The sequence below is a fragment of the Meriones unguiculatus genome, chromosome 4 (genome assembly GCF_030254825.1).
Source record: "Meriones unguiculatus strain TT.TT164.6M chromosome 4, Bangor_MerUng_6.1, whole genome shotgun sequence".
Lineage (NCBI taxonomy): Eukaryota > Metazoa > Chordata > Mammalia > Rodentia > Muridae > Meriones > Meriones unguiculatus.
Genome location: NC_083352.1, coordinates 7,744,943 through 7,768,660, shown reverse-complemented (window position 1 = coordinate 7,768,660; position 23,718 = coordinate 7,744,943). Strand labels below are relative to the sequence as shown.

The following is a 23,718-nucleotide window of genomic DNA, read 5'->3' as shown; positions in this document are numbered from 1 at the left end:
GCTCTCAGGCTCATCAGTGCTGCTGATGGCTGCTCCCTCTCAGCACATCGTGACTGCAGGCTCTGCGGCAGTGCTGATGGCACAAGAGGCCCCAGCATACACACACTGCCTCGTCCGAGTTGGGCCTGGAAGAAACCCTGAGCATCCCAACCCAGTCATGGCCACAGGCAGGAGAATCTACTCTCAGACAGGCCTTTGTGTCCGAGACTTCTGACTTCACAGCATGGGAAGGTGCCTCCCACAGCTGATTTGGGCCCTGGCCCCATTAAGAACCATTCTGTGAGCGTCTGAGCTGGCCCAGCTGGACAGGCTGGCTACCACCATCAGGTGAGGGTCGCAGGATCCTCACTGCATTAACACACAGACAAAGCCCCAGAGTCAACATAGGAGAGTGGAGTGTGCTTCTGAGGCAGGGCTCTGCCTTCCAAACCAAGCAGCATGACAGAACCCATCAAAGAATGGGCTTGCAATGCAACAACAAACAGGATAAAGGCCTGGAGTCCCAAGAAGACTCACCTCACCACAGGGTCGTTCCGGTCATTGTAAACATTGATGCGCCCCACAAACCTGGCAACAGAAAAGGTCACGTCATTACTCACAGCACCAGTGGGGCCATAGGTCTGCACCCCAGTTAGCTCATCCTAGTGTGCAGCACAACCCGTGGGGCTCAGCCACTCAACCCTTCATTCCTTCTCATCTTTCTCTCCGTGCTTCGTCACCCCCGGCTTACACATTTCTTAACCCGCAGCTGTAAATCACTTCCTCCACATAAGGGACACTGAGGCTTCCTTCTGTGGAGAAGCTACAGGTCTGAGTGGTGCTGGTCTACAGCAACAGAAGGCGACCTTTGCAGCAGCGCACCCAGCCGCTCCTGGCCAGGCCTTTGCAGCAGCGCACCCAGCCGCTCCTGGCCAGTCCTTTGCAGCAGCGCACCCAGCCACTCCTGGCCAGGCCTTTGCAGCAGCGCACCCAGCCGCTCCTGGCCAGTCCTTTGCAGCAGCGCACCCAGTCGCTCCTGGCCAGGCCTTTGCAGCAGCGCACCCAGCCGCTCCTGGCCAGGCCTTTGCAGCAGCGCACCCAGCCGCTCCTGGCCAGGCCTTTGCAGCAGCGCACCCAGCCGCTCCTGGCCGGGCCTTTGCAGCAGCGCACCCAGCCGCTCCTGGCCGGGCCTTTGCAGCAGCGCACCCAGCCGCTCCTGGCCGGGCCTTTGCAGCAGCGCACCCAGCCGCTCCTGGCCGGGCCTTTGCAGCAGCGCACCCAGCCGCTCCTGGCCAGGCCTTTGCAGCAGCGCACCCAGCCGCTCCTGGCCGGGCCTTTGCAGCAGCGCACCCAGCCGCTCCTGGCCAGGCCTTTGCAGCAGCGCACCCAGCCGCTCCGGGCCTCTCTGCTTACTTGTAGAGGTCGGGCTGCGGCTGTTCACACTCGATGGTGGCGTGCAACCCGTCAACGTCCTCCTCTGTGTGGAAGCCCTTGGTGTCCTGAACTGCGTAGTGAGTCTGCAGAGGAGAAAGAGCACGAGCTACACCCAAGCCTCGCTCCACCTGGTTTCTGGGACCCACCCCAGAATCTGGTCTTCATGTACACCCTGTAAGTTCTTCTGTGAGTCTAGGTGCAAAAGGTCATTAAAAGATGAGACTGTGCTATTGCTTTTCTTGTTGGGCGACAAGAACTCTGACTCTCCGTGCTTACACAGCATCCTTAGCTTAAAATCAGCAGGACAAAGGGCCAGTCTGGGACGTCTTTAGACCTCATAGTTGATGTACCTGCACTGGTAAGGCTTATTAATCACTAGTGCTCCTCTTCTTTTAGGCAAAGTACTAAAGTTCTAAGAAGATGCCATTAACATCAGTTGGTCTCATTTTCCAAATTCAGATACCAAATGTCCTCCTGTCCTTGCTCTGTGCAGCTGTTGAGATGGCTGGGCCAGACAGCCCCTTAAATCTGAACTAAGTATGCATCAAAACCCTCAGAAGGCTGCTAGGCCACTGCTGCTAAGCCACCCTTTTAGGTCTCAGGGTGGCAAGTCTAAAAAGGAGGCCCAAGAACTAAGTAGATGCCAGCTGGCACTGTGCTGCTGTCCAGGGCCACACGGCCTAGCTAGCACCTGTGGGACCCTGGAGGTGAAGATGGGGTTTTATTTCCTTTATCCAGGGAGGAGAGAGGAGATGAGACATGCGGCAGGGGCTAGTCAGGAGGAAGGGGACCCCTGAGTTTCTGCTTATGTTTCTAATACTAAGCTCTGAGGTGAGTGGCATGACTTGGAGCAAGTGAGCAGGTGATGGCCACGTTACCATTCGTGTCATTCAAGTATGTGCTCTGCTGTGAGGATTCGGAGGAGGTTCCTAATTGTGGGTATGACAGCCTTTCAGGGATGCACAAAGTCCAGAGACTCCCCGAGGTCGGCAGAGGTCTTCCCACAATCCACTCTTGCAAGGAAAGGGTTCCAGGTAACCCCAGAGCCCAGAGCCAAACCAAATGTACAGAACTGGGAACACAGTGAAGAACGTCGCACCAACACCCTGGAGGCCAGCGTGCAGCAGTGACTCTGGCATGTCCAGACCGACTGCTGCTACCGGGCTGCATCGCCCAGTGAAGCCCCTGGGCCTCAGAACCGTCCAGTTACCGGGCCACTGTGTCTGAGTCCCAAAGGACTGTGACGTATCCGTTCTTAAAGAACGATGCTGAATCTCCCGGGATGTATTATCTAGATTTTATGGAACCACCCGCAGGTCTTTACAGAACAGCACCGTGAAGGACCCCTCGTCTCACAGCCTGGGGCATCCACACCCAGGCAAGTCGTTTGCACACTGTTTTAGAGTCCTAGAGGTCGATGCTGTTCTGCTGCTCCTAGACGCTCAGAAGCACCACTTGGTTTCGGTATGTTAGCTTTCATAATCTCACAGAAGTCCCTCCTTCAGGTTTCTAAGTTAAAGAACAAACCTGGAAATTAACAGTACTATATGTTTTTTTCCTCTCCTGATTGTCAAAGTTGTTAAGCCCAATGTGGAATTCCATATGGAGTTCACCCAATTAATTCTAGTTCCAAAAGCTTTCTTAAGACAGTTTAACAAGACACTGAAATGACAGAAACGGTCTGTAAAGTTCTGATTGTCTTCCAACAACTCTTGACTAGGAAAGACATGCATGTGCTACGAAAGTGAAAACATTAATATTCTAACACTCTGCTTAAGTTTCTCATTGGGTAATGGCATGTGAGTGCCCGCCTCAGACGGTGGCTGTCACAAACGTTAAAGGAGGAAAGGAGAGAGGAACACAGGAAAGATCAAAAGTTAGGGAAAGGTTAGAGAGCATGACACTCAGTGAGCTCCGTGACCACAGTCTGGCTAACACCCTGAGCTGCACCCAAATCCAGGCACGTTACTTTATGGCTCGACTCTCCATCTAAGCTGGCTGTGGTGACGTGGCACGTCCCATCCGGCCGGTTGCTGGAGAGAAAGATCAGGTCACAGGGAAAGGTCTCATCTTCCTTCACCATGACAATGTCCCCAACCTGCAAAACACAGGAGAATAGTCACCAAGAGGCCATCTTTGTGAGACAGCTCACCTGGGCTGGAATTCACACTCCGGCTGTATCCAGAATGTGCTAACAACCTGCCATGGTGTCTTTGGATGCTGACACGATTCTAGGAAGGACCCACACTGAGGATTTCTTTGGGGCAAGGCTTCTCTTAGCTCTGTGGGCCCCTGCAGACCACGGCAGCTCCAGGACACAGCAGGAAAGAATATGCTGCAGTGAAAATGCAGACAAACCTCTCTAAGGAGACTATTGCTATTGTAGCCCAAAAAGGAGCTCAGGTTTGATGGAGTGGTAGACGAAAAGTGTCCCTTGGGGGACTCCATTCAGATTGGTGTTTTCCAATCTCACTCTCAAGCGCTCTCAGCACTCCCATCACTGAGCTGCCATGACCAGGTCACCAAGACAGACGGCTCAACTGCAGGTCGGCCTGTGTGACCACTAAGCAGAGCAGTCACCTAGCTTTGTGTCTGTATCTCCATCATTTCTTCAGCAATGTGGCATCTCTCTGACAGCTGGGAGCCCTCTGTCCACCGTGAAGCCCGCATCATCAGACAGGCCCTCCCTGATGACTGCCCAGCCCTGTCGTCCTTGTGCGGCCAGAGCACCCCACATAACACGGCCATGCTCACAGTGGCTTCTGAGCCTCAGAGCAGAGTTACTCATCCCAAATGGACACCTTAGTTCAGTGTCAGACCGACGGATCTGACGAAACAGTGCCTTACTAGAACTGGGTAAGAAGGGCAGACAGAATACAGGACTGTCCTGATGGAGCTGACTGCAGTACACCCAATCACCCAACCATGGAAGCTGAGGTAGTGCCGTGTGTCACCACAGTGGGGTTGAAGAGAACACACACAAGAGTGCATGCACACGTGCACACACACAAACTTCACTAATAGACAAGCAAAAGAAGCCCCATGCAGGAGCAGAGTAGACAGCCACAAATGGGCTTTTGACCTGAACTTCACACCTTAAAACAATGACCATTAGCTCAGAGGGCTTAAATGGAAACATTACATTACATTAGAAATATTTAAGACAAACCCCCGGAGCAAATTCTTGGGCTCCAGGGCTGGGCAAAGAATACTCAATCATTATGCCATGTTTGGTTGCTATCCCTGGGAGGCTTGCCCTTTTCTGAGGGGAAACAGAGGAGGATTGGATCTGGGTGAGAGGGGCCTGGGGGGGGGGTGGGGCTGGGAAGAGAGGGGAAAGTGTGATTGGGATGTAATGTATGACAGAAGATTTATACATTTCATGTGAGTGTTCTGTCTGCATGTACACCTGCAGGCCAGAAGAGGGCACCAGATCTCATTAGAGATGGCTGTGAGCCACCACGTGGTTGCTGGGAACTGAACTCAGGACCTCTGGGAGAGCAGCTAGTGCTCTTAACCACTGAGTCATCTCTCCAGCCCTGAGAAGAATAAATTCAAAAACAATTTTAAAAAGAGAATATTTAATCATGACACCAAAACCAAGATCCCCACCCAATAACAGGTGTGTTGATGGCCAAGCCTGCTCTGAAGAGTTACTTTCCAAATGACTGTGAAAACCATGTTGCTGAACCAGGCAGCCGTGGGTGTGCTACTTACTCTCAGCTTCCGGCTCTGCTTCCGGACCAGCTTGCCATGCTGAATGAAGTGCACGGGACACTGGTTCATGGCGTTGTCTGCCTTGTGGCGAAGCCAGTCTTCATAACCCTAAAACCAGAGAGACAGAGGGAAGGTGTGTTAAAGTAATTATGGCTAAGCATGGTCTGGCCTGGGTGCTCGCACATCTCCCTGATGCTTACAGCTAGGCATTCTCATGCCAAAATTTAAACTGCTTTAGTTACAACTGATAAAATCTTTGTAACTAATCTTCCATACAAACACTTGAGAAAAATTTCTTTACAGAAAATGTCTCAGTCAAAAGATGAGCCAGGCTCTGAGATTTTGCAGTGACCTAAAGTTTGAGTAGTGGCCCTGAGGCCCCTGGGCACAGGTGGCATCTGCCAACCACACCCACCACGCTGGAAGACTTTCAGAAGCTGACCTAATAGGTCTGAAAACAGAGGCCCATTGGTTTAAAACCTGCATTTCCAGATGACTACTAAGTAAGAAATAAAAGATAAATCAGCAGTAACTTCATTTCTTTTTTCAAGTTATTATTTTAGATAAGATCTCTTCATGTTTTTGTTTGTTTGTTTGTTTGTTTTTGCCAACTTAACAAGCTGGAATCATTGAGGAAGTTCTTCTGTAAGACTGGCCTACAGGCAAGCCTGCCGGGCATTTCTTGATTGGTAATTGATGTAGAAGGCCATCTCACTGTGGGTGAGGCCACACCTGCTGGTCCTGAGCTGCCTAAGAAGCAGACTGGGCAAGCCAGGAGCAAAGGCAGTAAGCAGCAGCCTCCATGGCCTCCACAGACTCTTTCCTCCCCAAGTGGCTTTTGGTCATGGTGTTTTAACACAGAAATAGAAAACTAAGATAGTCTCATTACATATTCACAGCTTGTCTGGAAGTCACTATTTAGATTAAGCAGACCTTAAGTTCAGAGATCCTACTGCTCCTGCGTCCTGAGTGCTGGGATGTAAGGTGCACATAATTATGACTGGCCTAACACTAAGTAACTTCTAAACATTCCTCACAGTTTTATATTGTTTAAAATTCCAAAAATAAGTAATAATAATAATAAAATAATAAATCTCAACAAATCCTTACTATCTTATGCCAAGAGATAAAAGGTCTCCTAAACATCATATACACACACACAGTGGAGACTCCAACACCTGTCTGACTCTCGAGTGAGTCCCAAAGCCAGCCACCCGTAGCATCTGCTCTAGGGTGGCTACACTGCTCTTTCTTGAGAAGGAATTCACTTAAAAGCCGACATTCTGCGAATTATCCAGATGTCTCAAATGAAAACGTGAATTCTCAACACTGGAATGCGAATTCACACTGTACAATGCTCTGCCGCAGAAGGATTTAGAACGTGAAGGCGGCAAAGAACACTCCTCTACAGATTTACAAAGGCTCGTCAGCTCACGGAACGAGCTCCAACTTCCCTGGCCACCGGGAAGATAGGAATCATGATGCCACCAGGTACACGCTAAGATGGCTCCGATGGGCTCAGAGCACTGCGGTGGCAGAGCCCGCAGACCACAGGCAGACACTAATTGGTTGTACAGAGAGCCATCTGGCCAGTTCCTCAGATGCTTATAGTAATGTCTATAGTAACCTACAGACATACTCAAAAATTAAGGATCTGCATTCATCAATCTACATCCACTCATAGACATAATATATACAATTAATTTTTGCTAATTAAAATTGAATACATGGGGGAGAGGGAAGGAAAAATCAAAATAAATAAATATATAAAGAACCAGGAACAAAAGCAAGTCAGTGTGTGCACAAAAGCTCTGAGCAGTGTGCTTTACCAGCGTTAAGACAGACAGAGGCCAAGCACCCACAGACAGAATGTGGGATAAGCCAAAGGGGTCTGAGCACACCCCCCCAAGTATTCCTCATTTATGACATGGACAGAAGCTCTGATGTGCTACAGTGCGTCCCTGATTCAGTGGTCACAGATACCATCACTGTCCACCTTTATGGAGCAAACACTCTCTTTATCTCACAAGGGTTATCACACCAGGCCTAGGCAGAAGCATGTTCTAGTGTGAGGCAGAGCAGAACCTATGAAGATGGACAATACGCCAGAGCCCAGCTACTCAGCAGGCTCAGAACACACAGACTTAGTTTCTCCTCCAGTTCAAAGGCACCAAACCAGTGGCCGACTGACTCTAACCATTTCAACCTGAAGCAAAACCAACTCTCTATAGCAGTGTTCTCATTCAACCTGTGAGCCCTCTGAGGAATTGAAAAGGTGACCTTTTCACAGGGGTCACCTAAGACCATCAGAAAACATATTTGCATTATAATCCATAACTAGAGCAAAATTACAGTTATGAGGTAGCAGTGGAAATAAAGTTATGGTTGGGGTCACCACAACATGAGGAGCTGTATTAAAGGGTCACAGCACAAGGGCTGCATATATGGTCTGGACTCCCTATGAATGGGCTGAACCACACCAGACTGGTCATCCTGAATGGAGACGACCCTTTGTGGCAACAGAGGTACCTGCCTTCCTGCCCGAGCTTTTTTGTTTTGTTTTTAATTAAAAAGTTGGACAAAATTCACAGACATAAACCCCTACAATGGAGAAAAGATGGTCTATTCATCAACTGTCATTGAATATCTATGTGCAGAATAAACACACCTACAATTTAGCCTATATATATTGTATCATTTAAAATTAACATAAAATGTTTCCTAAATTACCAATAAAAACTGTAAAACTTATGAGGAAACAATAGGGTAAATTTTGAGGCACCTAAATTATGTCTCAGTCTTTACTGTGCTGTCTTGTGGCTAATATTAGTTCAGAAAGTAAGAAGAGAATCCCCTTCACCCCACACAAAATAATAAATAGCCCAATGGGAGGGCATGCTAAAGGAATGCAGAATCCACCTGAACAAACTAGTAATGGCTAAAACAAGAACAATTTAAACACTGGAATGTTACTGGATTATAATCCAAAATTTAAAATAAATATTGATAAATTCATATTGATATTGGTAAACCACTGAATAAAAGTAAATGGGCACTAGACAAATCATCCTTGAATAAGAATCTGAAACAATTTGCACACTTGGTTATGAAGGAGATAAAGCACATGTCTGTTCTTAACTGTATTTAGTGACTTGCTTCCGAAGCACAGAATAAGAAAGGGGTAAGGGTAAAAACGACGCCACGGTAAGGAACCATGGTAAGGAACCATGACAAGGAATGGCAATTGTATCGCAGGTGGAAAACGGAGTTTGACTGGCACCCTTACAGTAAGTCAAGAATGCCGCCATGGACTTGTGATGTTAGAAGATAGCACTGCACATCTGCAGCCACCCTTTCAAAAACCTTACACCAAGCTCACTATGAAAAAAATCACATACCACAAGAACCCCAAAAAGTGTTCTAGCCCGTATGAGTCTTACCTGCTTGATGGCCGTGACAGTGATGACGAAGAAAAGTGGGAGCCCGCTCGTCACTGGACTTGTGGGCGTGTCAATGATCAACTGCAGTGAAAACAGAGCCATGAAAACAGCAACCTCCAATGGTGGGCTAGTCCAGCCTTCCCTCATGCCAGCTTCTACCTACTTCAGTGCATTTTGCTGGCTTCCTCCTTGCCTGGCGACCTGGGTAAGAAGGTGACCACCCTGTCCCAGTGCCTACACTGCTGAGGGAGGCTCCTTAATTAAGGGGTGTGCTCAAGAAAACCATGTCAGTATGTGGGAGGGCACAAGTCTGACACTGGATACACTGCTTCATTCAGTCCATTCTGTCACCCTGGAGTTAGTTCTGACAGCTAGTGCTGGGGAGGCTTTAAAGTGATTACAGCCATCCACAGAATAATTTAGAAAAAGTTACACTGCAGTTCACAGAGTGTAGTCTACACGCTCTGCCCACACCCTTGCTGTGTCCCTGCCTCTGTCTCTCCAGTGTTCACTGCTTTGCATTTTTCTAAGTATCAAGAATGAGTAAGCGGAGGTGCCAGGTGCGGCTGGAGATCTTGCCCTGTCTCCTCTTGAGGCTGGGAAGTGGCCCCAGGAACGCTCACTCAAACAGTTGAGCTAAGACTCAGAGTTGGCAAGAATGAATGGCAGGCAAGGGTTGCTAAGTCCTTGTTGAGTTTAGTGACGGTGTGACACTTACTCGAGAACCAAACGACATCTGCTGAGGCTGAAAGCCAGGCCCACCCTTACCTGCACCAGGAAGATGATGAGAAAATAAAAGTTGGCTATTCTTCTGAACTGTTCAAATAAGTTCTTGGGTATGAAGTTCCAAAAGGTGTACTGCGGAAGACAAAAGCAAAAACGGGCCACTCTGTGTGGCATTCCACTACAAACGAGCAGGATTTAGATTCTTGACATTCTGTCAGCTTTTACAGGGTGTGCCCTTCCAAGTAATCATGTCCAAATGGCGCGGCCCAGGAGTCAAGGCAGAGAGCAAAGCACTCTGCAGCAGCCACTGGGCAGGTACAGTGTGTTGTCACCTCGGGGTCAGCAGGGTTGGCGCATCTCTGTCCTGAGTTGCTGTGTCTATCTATCATCTCTGCTCTGTTGCCCGGTACAACTGAGATGCAGCAGAAGGGAGAGACCTGGCCACCTGGAGGCTGCTTCCCTCATGGCAGGGCCTAGTGTGCACACTGCAGGGTGTCTTGGGGCCCTCTGCTGTCTTTATAGGGTGACTGCTTGGGGTCTGTTCTGAGAACAGTGGCTACCTTTATGTTGTGCTGCTAGCCAAATCCTTTTCACAGTATTTAGAAGGATGAGGAGCCCCTAATGTCACTGCTGGGGACTCTGATTAGAGTTGTGGCAGCTCTGCAGGCCACATCAACAGGATGAACATTTTAACCACGCTGTCTTCCTGCCATGAACACTGATATCCCCTCTCTGCTCAGAGGGTCTTTCATTTCTCTCGTGGTACTTGGGCGGTTTTCTTCATGACCCTTGAGTTTGGGTGTTCTTGTCTGTGTGACATGCATGCTGGGAAGGACTTAAGGAAGCCTGGAGCCTGGCTAAGGCAGGAGCTCAATTGTGCTGGAGGCTGAAGTTCTAGAACGTGACAAGCATCGTACACACACCCTCTCTCTTCAGAGTCTGTTGAAACATTCATTTCTCCTTTACTGGGCCAAAAGAGAAAATCCATATCGTCCATGAGTTTTCTAAGAAGGCATTAGAGACACAAGACATCTGTAATGACAGCCTCATTCTCACATTTCTGGGAGGAACATAGGCTGATTTTTTTAAAAATATATTTTGTTTTTCATACAATTCTACTATAAAATGGATTATGTTAAAGCCCCATTCTATGAAAGCAACCTTTTCTCTCTGTACCCAGGCCGAAACTCATTGCTTGCACATTAGTTAGTCAAAATATCCCCAGCACCCACATGTAGTGGCTCACAATGCCTGTGACTCCAGTCAAAGTATCTGACACCTTCTGCTGGCCTGCATGAGCACCTGTACCCACACATGCACAGCTCTCCACACAGACACACACACACACTCCCAACACTCAGAGGCAGGCAGAGATCCTTGAGTTTGAAGCCAGTTTGTTCTACATAGTGAGTTCCAGGACAGCCAGGGACTAATGGAAACCCTGTTTCAGAAAAACAAAACAAAAAAGCAACTTGCAAAATAAAAACAAACAAACTGAAAAATTTGCTACTTAGCAACAAAGTCATAATGATGGAAGGTTCTTACTATCTAATGTGTCCTCTGCAATCACCTGCCATAAGGATTTCCTTCACGGTGATCTCAGGCTAAAGGGACGGCAGGTGCAGTAGCTGGCGCACAGTTCAACACGGAGTGACCAAACCACTTGTTGTAGGATGGGAAAGGCTGGGGCCGGGCCACGGTTTAGTGGCGGAATACTTGCCCAGCATGTGCAAGGCCTTGGACTCGTCCCAGTATTATACTAAGGAGGTAAATAAATAAATATTTTATATTGGCAAGTTCTGGTAGAATCTTTGCAAACACACTGACAGTTATACTCTCCCCTCAATGGAAGCTTTATTTGGGAATAAAGGATCAAAATTTAGAACAGATCACAGCCCTCTGATGTGTCTAGATACAAGCAGGCCACTGTGGGAGAATGTTCTAGAGCTGCAGCAGGTATTTCGTATAGGTGGCTTTAAGGTCACAGTTGGTGGTTTGCTGAGGCTGCTAAACGGAACTGTCTTCAGGACAGAGCCACTGTGTGGTTGAACGGGTCGTGGTCTCTCGAGCAGGTGGATGGGACCCCTCGGCTCCACTACGGTGAGACACAGCAACTGACTGCGGGACAGTCAGTGCATTCCCACACGGAGTGCCATGTGCACATCTGGATCTGTGCTGTCTGTCCTGGCACCCTCACACTCCACCACGTACCAGAGAGTGAGGGCTGCGGTGCCTGAGAACCCTTAGCTTTGTAATCCCACAGTTCACAAGATGTCAGTCATTACTGCTGACTGCACATAACAGGGAGGCAGTGAAATAATTTAAATGTCCACAGATGTGTGACATCTTTGTAACAGATAAAACAAGGGCCTGGAGAGATGGCCCAGTCACTAAAATGCTTGCCATGCATGCATGAGGACTACAGTCCAATTCTCAGCACCGAACAAAAAGCAGGGCACAGAAGTGTATGGCACAGGCCCAGAGAGGAAGTGGAGACAGGGAGATCCTGGGCCCACAGGCCAGCCGATCTATCAGTTAATAAGCTCTAGGTTCAGGGAAAGACTGACTCAAAACAAAAGACAAAACCCCCAAAACCCAACCAATTAAGAACAAAACCCATCACCAACTACAAAACACCCACACGCACAAAAACAAAAGGAAAAAGAAAATGTGGGCGTAATTAAAGAGAACACCCAACTTTGACCTACTGCATTCCCATGCATATGCATGCATGTACACACGTGCCCTCACGCACGTGCACCCTCCTACATGTTCACACACACACACACAAAACTGAAGCACTTCATTAAAGAGCTGGTACGGCACAATGATGGAGGCAGGTCAGCCACACATCTTTGATCTTTGCTGATCTGTAAAAATCTACGTATCTGTGGAGACACGTGGCCAGCACACGTCACTGTTACCCACACTCAGGTATCAGGTTCTGCTTCTCAAATCAGCAGTGGAAAGTACCCCACCCTGGAAAACTCTTGTTATCTATAAGAAAAGAGAGGTGCAAAATGGCTCTTTACCTGTCAGGGGGCTGGGGAAAATGAGGAGCCCAAAGCATCTTTCTCCCACAAAGATGTCTTGAGGCACACCGACCCTCAAGAGACAGTTAACAGGCCCTGCTTCTTTATGGTCATGAAAACTCTGGGCCAGGTCTGCTAGGCTGGCTGTCCTTATCCTGAACACAGCATGTCTGCTGGCCTCTCTGTTCACACTGAGCTGAGGGCGCCCGCTGGCTTCTCTGCAGTCTTAGACTGAGCTATACCTACATTAGCATGTGGGTTCACGTCCACACAGCCTTCTCCCCTGGGTGTGCCAGTCTCTGGCTCTCTGTTACTGGACGGAGGACGGCTCACAGAAGTCCCACCTATTCTGCATGTTGTCACAAGCCAATGGGACACAGTGAGAGAAACTGGGCACGCTTCTGTTTCCAGGAAATAAAATCCTAAAGCTTCAGCCATTATTTGCCTGAAATGGATCCAGCCCACAGGTCTGCACCTGATTATCCCACAGGAAAACCAGGACCAGACACTGGTCTGTAGTCAAGCCATGTGGGGTCATGGCTCCCCTTTCCTTTGTGAGTGGGAAAAGGGTTCACAAGGCTGGAGAGGCTTGGTGCTGTGCAGGATTGCTGGTGCTGAGAGATGAGGTTTCATCATGAAGGGTCTAGGGAGAGTCACGGGGGAACTCCATGCTCAGGGAATAGTATGGCACTGATATGTTCCTGCCCCTAAGTCTTAGTATCTTCATAAAGAAGTCGCAGCCTCAGAAGGTTGCTCAGCTTTTAAGTAACATAGTAAATACGGAAATCATTTGTATAAATATCCATCAATAAACACTATGTCCAAACTGGCCGAGACACTCAGCTTCGTGATAATCAAAACAGTCTAGCTTTTTCTGAACATATGGGGTATGAGGTTGGGGGGGCACTAGGGGGAGCAGACAATGAAGATGGAGCCAGTATCTACTTCAGCAACCTCCTGAAGGCGAAGCAAGGATCCTGTGAAAAGCATGCCCTAGGACCATTCTGCAAAAGGCAGTGGGCAGCAAGTCACTGTCCTTGAGACCAGAGTCTCCCCAGAGCCAAGAGCGATGTCTGTGCGGCCAGAGGCCAGGCAGAGCCATGCAGGCAGTCACTGTCACCTTTCTTCTGTGAGGTACTGGATCCTCACACATAAAATGAGAACTATGGTCAGTCACTGACCTCCAGTAACAACACCTGCCACACAGGTGTGAGTACAACGTTATGTCCCTGTGATCCTTCAAGGGACAAACACTGCCACAGCTCCCTGATTTAATTAAACCGTGAGGCTCTGGCGCATTCTTTGACATTTCTAAGACTGAAAGTAAAATTTCCTTGTGCACACAGACACATTACTCCAGATATATTCTACAAAACCTTCACATACCTGTTGAGCAAATTCACACTCTCCATGCATGTGAGCTGTTATTTAAGCAAAAACTATGATAAAATCTAACAATACCTCATAGACTTGCATTTAGGTTTGCATTAGCCCAGTGTTACTGAGGCTCAGAGCCCTGCCTCTGGTCCAAGAGCCTACCCTTCCTTCCTGAATTTGACTGGCACTGGGGTCAGGTTGCTCATCACTGGTGACTTGTCTGTGAGACAACACACTGACAGGACGCAACAGGTGCTCGCTCCTCGTGCTGAGAGCCTGCTGGGAAGCTGAGACGAAAGGTGCCCATGGCTCTGCCAATTCCTGGCCTGTCCTCCCTCTGGCCACTCTCTGCCAGGAGTGTTGACTTAATTCTGTTGGTTCCTGCTCAAAAGCTTCCTGGCATGAAGGAGCCTGCTTTTGCACGCCTCTGGGACCTGCAGTTCCCACACAACCTCCCCACGGGTTTCCCTTCCAGAAATCAAGGAGGCTGTGGCAGTTCCTGTTCCCCAAGGACAAACATGGAAGAAAAAGCCTCTCAGAGTCGCCGTGGGCAACAGGCTCCAAATGACTAAAAACAAAGGTGGGGGAGGGGGCTCCTGATCTCTGTTCCTGTCAGCTGCAAAATCCCTCCTCCTCTCAGAGAGCTCAGGCAGGCTGCTCTGCTCTTCATAGGCATCCCATACACAACGGACAGAGGCTGTACACACACACACAGGCATATACACACACACAAACACACACAGATAGAACATACACACACACATGAACACACCCAGACAGATACACACAAAGGAACACATATGAACATATACACACATACATACGTATATACATATACAAACACATACAGATACACACACATGAACACACACTTGTACACAGACAGACATATATACACAAACACACACAAGCATACACACAGATACACACACACACACACACACACACACACGAACATACATGCACACAGACACACGCATGCACTAGTGGGGTGGTGATGGGCCTGTTGGCTAAAGAGCCCCCTTCAGAGAGAGCCGAGGGAGCACCAGTCCTGTCTGCAGTCTGTGAGCACAGGGACAGGGAGGTGTGCTTCTGACCAGGGCTTCCCTTGTCTGTCTCTTCACGGTCAGGCCTGTGCCACCTCAGGGGACACACATGTGCTAGGCTCTGCTTTGGAGCGTTTTACTCACCTACGCTGTGCTTCTGGACAAAAGCCATTGTAAATATTTCAAACATTGCTCTTACAAAAATAAAGAACCCCATAAAAGACCCTGAGAAGCTAAGCTTTTGGGTCATAAAATCTCAACAACGCAGGGCTCTGAGTTCAGAAAGCAACCCAGCAGACCTCACAGCAGACCACACGCACAACAGCACTGTGGTGTCAACGGCTCCTGCAGAGAGTTGTGCACGTGGGACAGCCATTTGCAAGTGACAGACACCTCCTTCTCGGGAGCCTTCGTGACTTAGGTAGACCTACCGCACACGTTTATGTCTCCAAACATCTGAGTGTGACTTACACACCTGCACCTTGACCCCCACCCTGGCACACACCAAACACAGTACACATGGCACATGCGAGTCACACAGAGTCCACATGCACACGGCACACGAGTGCATGTGTTTTCATGAGGGAGGGTGTTCCTCATCCTTGGAAAGCCGTGTCCACCCTCTTACTGGAAGCCATGAGTCCCCACTCCCGCCCTCTCTACATGTCTGTATTCCTACAACCTGCTGAGGACAGAGCATCTCACTCATGGAGACATGCACTTCCTCCTCCCTGTGTGACGCACCCAGCTGGCAGGCCAGGCTGCCACACATGTAGCTGGGCAGCATGTGGGTACGGGGTGGCAGTGAGACGTCACGCCTTAGCCTTCAAGTCTGCTCCTCTCCTGAGGTGCGATTAAAGAGCCGTGAGGAGGGGAAGGCCCCGAGGAGCACACCTGGCATCCTTGTGAGGGGAGCGGCGCAGCCTGGCACAGCGACAGCAGTGGCAGGAGCACCAAGGCTGCTGGGAGGGCAGTGGCTCAGAGCAGACAGGCTACCTTGGAGGAGACGATCCTGTTGTCGGGGTATCTCTGCGGAATGTAGGCCTCTGCACCCGGCGGGGGCTCCTTGTGTCCCACGTAGATGGTCCGACTGTCCACCCAGTTCTCTTCTCCTGCACACTGTGGAGAGAAGAGCACTGTCAGCACAAGCCTGAAGCCCGGAGTGCAGATCCTCCCCACAGTGCCCTCAGCTTGAAACAGACCATCCTGCTGGTGTGGAGGACACAGTCTCTGCCTGCTCCCAGCCTGAGCACATTCTGATGATATGAGGGTCACATGGGGCACCCAGGTTCCCTACCATAGCCTGGGCACATGACTGGTTTAGCCCTCTGGGTGAGGGGCTTCAGTTCTATAGCCAACTCGCCAAGTAGACACTGACACAGCAAGCGGCTATCTGTGCTCAGGGAGAAGCCCAAAGAACTCTACCACTGGGCTCTGGCAGAAACAGCATAAGACAGCGGGACTGTGCATTTCACACTGTAGAAGGAGGCACAAAATACACGGTCAGATGCTATGTCAGAGGACCAGAGGTCCTCCCTCCTAGATGCCCTCTGCTGCCTGGGAAACTCTTCTAGTTCAGGGCCAGTAGAGGAACTGCCATGAAGCCCAGCACATGTGCATTGTCCGGCAGCCCGGCACCTGTGCATCCACTCCAGTTACACATCCCTCCTGGCTCTTTCTAGTCCTTTTACATGGCCAGTCTGTCAGATACCTACTTGCTGAAGTCATGAAGCCCTTCCCCTGTTCCCAGTACACTAGGTTGCAAGACACATGAATGCCATGCATTCTGCAGTGGGTATTTCATTTTGTCTCTGCGCACGCCTCCACCTGCACTTTTACTTTAACAAGGGCCCAGCTTTATGTGTGCAGCAGTCTGAATCAACAGCTCAAGCTGCAGCCAAACCCAGGAGCCAGGCAGAAGGAATACCACTGTCACAGGAGCCAATTTTTCAGCCCTGGGGTCAGATGCAATGTGGCCACTCCCAGGGCAGTGACTGGTCTCATCCAACATTGAGCCAAATAAGCATTCCCTCATCAGGATCCCAGGATTTGGCTCCTCAAACGAAGCTTCTGACTAAAGCATACCCACTGCCCTGAACCCTCCAAGGCACAGTGGCTGCCCAGCAGGAATTGCCTTAGTCAGAACAAAGGCCCAGCAGCCCCTCCCCGTTAAAGGTGATTTCATGCGCAGCCTTTCTATAAGCCTCACTTAGCGGAAAGGCTGACAAGTGTATGGGGTGTGACCAAGGCCTTGTTAAGAGGCACACTAAGCTTCAAAGGCAGTGGCACTAAGCTTCAGGGACAGCCGTGAGTCCCCACTGAGATTCTGAAGGCTGAAGACACACCATGGCCTCAGGGGACACCCACAGAAGGGGAACTCGTACTTTTTTGTCCACCCTCAGAAGGTGAGAACACCAACACGTGTGTACAAGAGGCGCCCGAGAGAAAAATAACGCAAGTGCAACTCTTGGGAATCTTGGCTCCTTCGAGCCTCCTCTTGAGGTTCTTCTCACATCACACACTTCCCGAGAAGGTCTCATTCCCAAGCCTGGCAATACAGCCGTGACAGATGCACTGTGCTTGGTGGTGAGGGAAGGCTCTAAAGCTGAGCTGTAGGAGCTCTCCAGGGAAGGGTTAACCACAGGGAAGCATGGACCGAGACACAGAAGGCCAGGATCTGCTTACCACCGTGTGCTAACACAGCCCGTTAAATATTAATTCCTGCTCTTCCTGACCAAGCCCAGGAGTTGGAGCTACTCCTACAGATCATTTGGCTGCTGGGTTTTTTAAATAAAACCCTTAAGCACTTGTCTCTGACAAATGCCAAATCAGGCCAACCACCAGAAGCTGGGATCACAGCAAGAGTTTTAGATTAGCAGGAAGAACTTCAGGGTATAAGACAACTGTTAGGGTTCGGCCCAATGAGAACAAACAGGCACTTACTTGCAACAACAGAAGTCTAGACCAGCCATGGGACCTTGTTCACATGACTAATTAATAAAGTACTAAAAAGAACAGATCAATAAATCTGAGAGGACTGAGGCAGACAGCACTTCCATGAATAAGGCAAAGGATCCAGGCTCTGCCATGTGCAGCATGGGAGCAGACAGAGGGGACTAACAAGTTGGGAAGGAGGTGAAAGTCGGAGGGCAGAACTGACACAGGTCACGGTAGATCAGGCAAAGACCCTGGAATAGGAGGAAGTGGGCTGTGGCTGCAGTGCCTGAGCCCACAAAGGCCAGCCAGCACATGAGGGGCTCAGCAAGGGACCACCAGAACTAGAGCTCGGGAAGCCACAGGCTTCCATCACTGTCCCTAAGGACAGTCTGTGCATCCGCTCAGATTGTGGGAGAGAAACATCATAAAACAACTCAAATATGAATTCTGGAGTGTAGAAACAAACACCCAGATTTAACATTTTTGCCATATTGATATCAGATGAATTTTGAAAGAAACAAGGCTAAAATACAGGTTTTTCAAATAGCTATTTCCTCTGTAGACACCGACACAGTGGTGATGGATGAGGAAACAGAATTCTCTACAGACCAAACGTGCCTAAGGGCCACAGCACCCCTGGATGTTTTACTCCCAAGTATGCTGTGCCCAGAACAGTCGTCAGTGGTCATGGAGAGATGCCACTGTCCACCCTCTAACCTCAATCAAGTCATTACATTGGAAGCCCAGGGAGGACCCAGGTGGTACAAGTCACACGAGCAGGACAAGGAATTTCCAGCATACACTAAAGACGAGACCCCCCCCCCCCCCCGCCCCCAACAGGAAGACATCATCCTGCCATCATTCGAAAAAACTGGAAGGGGTTTAACAACACACAGTAAAAGCACAGTTTGTCAGTCTCAATTACGTCACCTCATGTTGCTCATCTTGATGGAACTCCACAGCTTTAACTGGGCCCAGCCCACACTATCTGTCTCTCAAAACCTCTGGGATCCTCTCCCCACTTGAGCTGCAATGTTCTCGACCCCACATGTGCCTCCCCCATAACTATGGACTGATGTCTTTGTCACATAGTCACACTAGAGGCCAATGCAGGCCTGCTGGAGGGCTGCTCAGCAGGTTTTCCTGGAGGGCTCCGTGGTCTGGGCAACTGTTGAGCTGTCTGTCAACTGGCCTTCAAGGGACAGTTCACCCATCTGTGACTCTTGAGTCCCCATACAAACCCTAGGGAGCTCCATCCAGCAGGTCTGGTGAAGACAGGAGACTGGGTTTCCATTAGACTGAGAAGGCTCCCCCTGCTTGAAGAAAGGTGCAAGGAGCTCTCAAACACACCTTTAGTCAACATTCCAATGTTGAATTCCTACAGAAAAAGGGCTTCCAACATGCTCTGTTTGATGAGGCTCAATAACAGAAAGCCAATTTCTCATCCATCTCTGGCCTGCTGTGGGAGAACACCGCAGCATTCCCCACTCTCTTCTACTGGCCTCAAGCCCTGCTTCCTGCACAGAGTGCTGTACCAGGAGGGACAACCAGAGTTGTTCTGATCACTGAACCTGACCCAGGACAGAAGAGCTACTGGCAAGGAGGGCAACTGATCAGACCCCAGGGTAAAGGTCATTGGGCATGCCAAACCAGCACTCATTTATGATCCACACAGGGCAGAGAAGGGAGCAGAGCTCACTCACTCCTTGTGGGGCATGGCTGCACCTACATGGTCATGCAGGCAGACGGAACCTGTGGACTGAGTATAAGTGAACCACAGCCTAAGGGAGCAAACCAGGACAGTATTTACACTGTACAAGATGGAGCAGCTAACACACAATGGCATACCAGGCTGCCATCCCTGCAGACTTCAAGGCGGCAAATGCACAAACGTGTCTCGGCTAAGGGAAAAAAACAAACTAGGGTGTCCTTATAACCTGTTGACCTCAAAGCTCAGGTGAGCAAGGCCAGCCACAGAGGGCCAATCAGCACTTGGAAGAGGCGCAAACCAAAGGTGGACGTGTATGGCTCCCACAGCGAGCAGGCAAGGCTTCGAGCGCAGGTAAGGTGGGCAGGGGAAGGTGAGTGGGCAAAGGGAGACTTCCTCTGTGGAGGTGAAGACACTGTACATTAGACTGTGGTTACAGCTGCCTAAGTTGGTGAATACACAAAAATGACAGGGCACACTCTTCAGAGGGGGTGGTCTTTGGACACATCCATCCACTTCTACAATGCTTGCACACAGGGTCAGCGTGTTCTGAGCAGGGTCACGATTCTAAGCAGGTGCAGCTGGACTCTAAGAGTGATGTCTGCTCTTCCCTCAGGCTGTGGACACACCCTCCCCTTCTACCCACCAGTCCAGAAGAACTAAACTTTCTGCAAGGCTGTCTTCTCTCGATTTTAGGGGAAACAAGCAACATTCTAAGGGGAGTTTTGTTTGGTGGTTTGTTTTTAAGTTACTTTATTTTTAATTACATGTTTCTGTGGGAGCTCACGCATGTGAGTACAGATGCCCTCAGAGGTGCTGTACCATGGGGTTACAGATGGCTGTGAGCTACTCAGGGCAGGTGCTGGGAACTGAATTTAGCTCTTCTACAAGAGTGGTACCACTGAGCCATCCCTCTAGGCCCCAAAGTTGAGTTGGTTCTTTTGTTTGTTTTGTTTTTCGAGATGGGGTTTCTCTGTGTAGCCTTTGCAGTCCTGCAATCACCAGGCTGGCCTCAAACTCACAGAGATCCAGCTGCTGCTGCCTCTGCCTCCCGAGTGCTGGGATTAAAGGCATGAGTCACCACCACCAATCTAGTTTTTAATGAAGCATTTCACTGACTTCAGTGGGTCTCCCAAGGAGGTGCCTGAAGTAGGGAGGGGAGGGGAGGCCAGGCAGTTAGACGGTGGGTGACACACGGTGGGTACATAGCAGGATCCACACAGGTGCCTCTGCAAGCACATGAGATGATAATCTTGCTGCCTCAGGGGGACACTATGCACAAGAACTCAAAATTCAGAGGGTGACCCAGTCAGGGCTCCTATCTCTGCAGCCCACCCTCACCAGCTAGTCACCAGCTGCCCCAGCCCAGCTGGAGAAGTTGGCTCAAGGGATAGGGGCAAGATTCAAATGATACACAGAAAGTCAATCCGGCATTGTTAGTCACCTAATGGAGGCTTCAAATTTCAGCTGAAACAAGCAAAACCCACTAACCAAATTACACTGTGGCGACAGGACAAACATGCTACTGAGCTCAATTCCTGATCGATCTACAGAAGCAGTCCCTCCTGAGGACAATGGTCAGATTTATAGGTATCCAGTGGCAGTCTTTGCTGTGCATCTGCTTATGGCTGTAAATGGAAAAATCCCCTGTTCAGCAGCCCTGAGACAGCACACACTTAGGTCAAAGAGGTGTCCTGCCGACTCCTGTTCCCTCGGCAACGTTCTGTGATGAGCTCCCCGTCACCCCAGTGTATTCTTCATCTCCCAGAGTCCGGGCCAGCACCGTGAAAGCCCTTTCTTCCCTTCTATGCAGGGAGGGGAGTGCTTCACTCTGGAGCCATAGGACTCCCTCAGGTACAGGAGGTGAAAATGCAGCATTCAGCAGCTTTCAGGAGGCCAAGTGCTCTGCCTGGTCCAGGCATCTCCCTCCAGCCTTTTCATGTCTAGACTTGTGGCCAAAGTCCAAGGTGCTCTTTGGGGGGGGGGGACCCCAACAAGCCTGTTTAAGGCCCAAAGCTCTCCAGGTAAGGACACCAACAAGCCAGTCCCTCTGCTTCCCTGCACCTCTGCACTGTGGTTACAGGCTAGAAACACCACAGCCATCCTGCCACGCTCACCAGTACCAACTTTCCCCTCCAGCTATCAGCAAAGCTCATGGGACATTTTCCTGCTGTGAACATGATTTCTAAAGACAAAATCATTTAAATCACAAAAGCACACTGACTGCCTACCTGATTTGGAAAATTCAATCTGAAAACCATTAAACACTCACCACCTAAGCCATAACTTCCCGGACCCAGAACCAAAATAGAAACTGTAACCACAGATGACTTTGGAGTGCCCTGGGCCTGCCTTACCATGCACAGCAGCAGCAGGAGCACCAAGTTTCTGAGGACTCTGGTGGTGTCCAGGGCGAACAGACGGGAGGAGGAGCTAGTGATAGTAGAAACTGTACAGAACTGCCACTGGGGCCAAGATAACCAACCACTGCCTAAGATTCACCCACAAGCGGAGGACTGAGACCCTGACTGTTACGTATACAAACTGGTTGCAGCTTCCCTCTAGCTGGCGAGGATGCAGGAGGTGGACAGGTTGCCCTGGGGTGCACCATAACTGGCCCAGAGTGACTCATCAGAAAGCACCAAAGGCTTAATTACCCACATGCCTGTGATAAGCACACTACCAAGAGTATGTCCACATGACTGTGTGTCTCAGACAACTACTGTTCACAAACGCATGGACACAAAACTTCCCTTTGCTCAGCTTCATGCTGGGTGGAGCAGGGAAAGGGTGCTGGGGGACCATGAACTCAGGTGTCAGATCTGAGGCCAGACTTTTACCCTCCATCATCAGGAGACCAGAATGACACTGGCCAAAGAGAAAGGTATTATTTAAAGGCCATGGTGTCTGATTAGCTGTAGATGACATGAACACTGGTTCTGTTGCTACTCACTCTTACCTATGCCTAAGAGCCTGGGTAACTGGCAAATCCTGCCTGTGGCTCCAGCCCTGTGCCCTGATACCATGACCTCTATCCTCCAAGCCTCAGAACAAAGATGGTTGGAGCCTAGAAGATCCATGCTGGCTGTGCTCTTGCCTGTGGCCAGAAGAATGGGGCAATACATTGCCTGACAGGCAGCGGTGGTGATGGAAAGCCAAGGACATGGGGTGGGGGGATCCAGCATAAGGAGAAGGAAGAGTTACCAGAGTCCCCATCTACAGACCTGCCCATGTGCCACTGAGGATGCTAGGCACAGACCTTTGTGTCCTTAGGAACTAAATATTATGACAATACACATGACTTCTTGACAGGAAAGCAAGGATGGAGCCAAGAGGACTCAGAACAGAGGGAAAGGGCCTGGTGTGTGGGCTGGCAGGTGATGCAGCTCTGAAAGCAGCAAACCTGGCCAGGTGCAGGACAGAGAGCCCACACCAGGCATCCAGCTCCTTATCTCCTGAAGCCACACCAAACCTGTGACAAGTGGCCAGTCACAAAAAACAAGTGCCTTCTATATTTATCTCCCACAACTGACTCCTTCCTCCTAAAGATGAATGAGCCAGAAAGCTCAGCAAACATACCCAAACAAAAGCAAAAACATTGCAGGTACACATAAGAGTTTTAATAAACTGAAATCACATACTCTCCAACTGCACTGTGGGCATATTTACAAAATACTGAATATATATCTAATGAAGACAAGTGCAGGGATGAGTCAGTAATTGTGAAACACTGTTTAGTGAAAATACTGACAAATCGGATAACAACAACACACACACAGTGACTTCAGAAAGCATAGTTCAGCTGGAGACAGCTCAGAAACTAAACAAATCTCTGAGAATCCAAAACTAAGATTCCACCGTGGACTGTATAACTGGGGCTGAGCCTCTGCTCTGAGGGACACCACCATAGAGGCCTGATGGCCACAGCATAGGCTGTAAGCCAGGATGAGCAGACAAGAGCTCTTGCCAGATTCATGTAACTCCCATCTCTGGCCCTGTGGCAGCTCTGAGGAAAGCTCTGTCTTACTGTTGGAATAAAAAGATAAAGGATGGAAAGGAAACTTCCAAAATAAACCATACTTAGAGGAGCCTGCAGAGGAAAGAAACTGCAAAGCAGATCTGAGCAGAGAAGGCACTGCCTCCCCACCTCCCTGAGAGCGACACCTTGGAAGGTCGAGGAAGAAAGACCCTGACCAACTCCATATCATGGTGCTGACCTAGCACAGCCCATGACCATCTGAGGCCATGTGCTCGTATCTGAAGAACACCAACAAAGAGGGCCCCTCACCTCTGCAGAGGGAGCCTTGTCCCTTTCCAGAGCC

General features: G+C 49.7%; 1 protein-coding gene across 3 annotated transcripts in view; it reads right to left on the bottom strand.

Moving 5' to 3' along the window:
• Positions 1–23,718, bottom strand: part of Atp11a (ATPase phospholipid transporting 11A) — a 110,586-nt gene that overhangs the window by 46,336 nt on the left and 40,532 nt on the right. For all 3 annotated transcript variants that reach the window (XM_060381381.1, XM_060381382.1, XM_060381383.1), the window contains exons 2-8: positions 15,748–15,870; positions 9,339–9,428; positions 8,571–8,651; positions 5,131–5,238; positions 3,383–3,511; positions 1,393–1,496; positions 517–567 (exon numbers count right to left, since the gene is read on the bottom strand). In XM_060381381.1, coding sequence (XP_060237364.1) covers positions 517–567; positions 1,393–1,496; positions 3,383–3,511; positions 5,131–5,238; positions 8,571–8,651; positions 9,339–9,428; positions 15,748–15,870 — 686 coding nt within the window. The remainder of the gene's footprint in view (positions 1–516; positions 568–1,392; positions 1,497–3,382; positions 3,512–5,130; positions 5,239–8,570; positions 8,652–9,338; positions 9,429–15,747; positions 15,871–23,718) is intronic.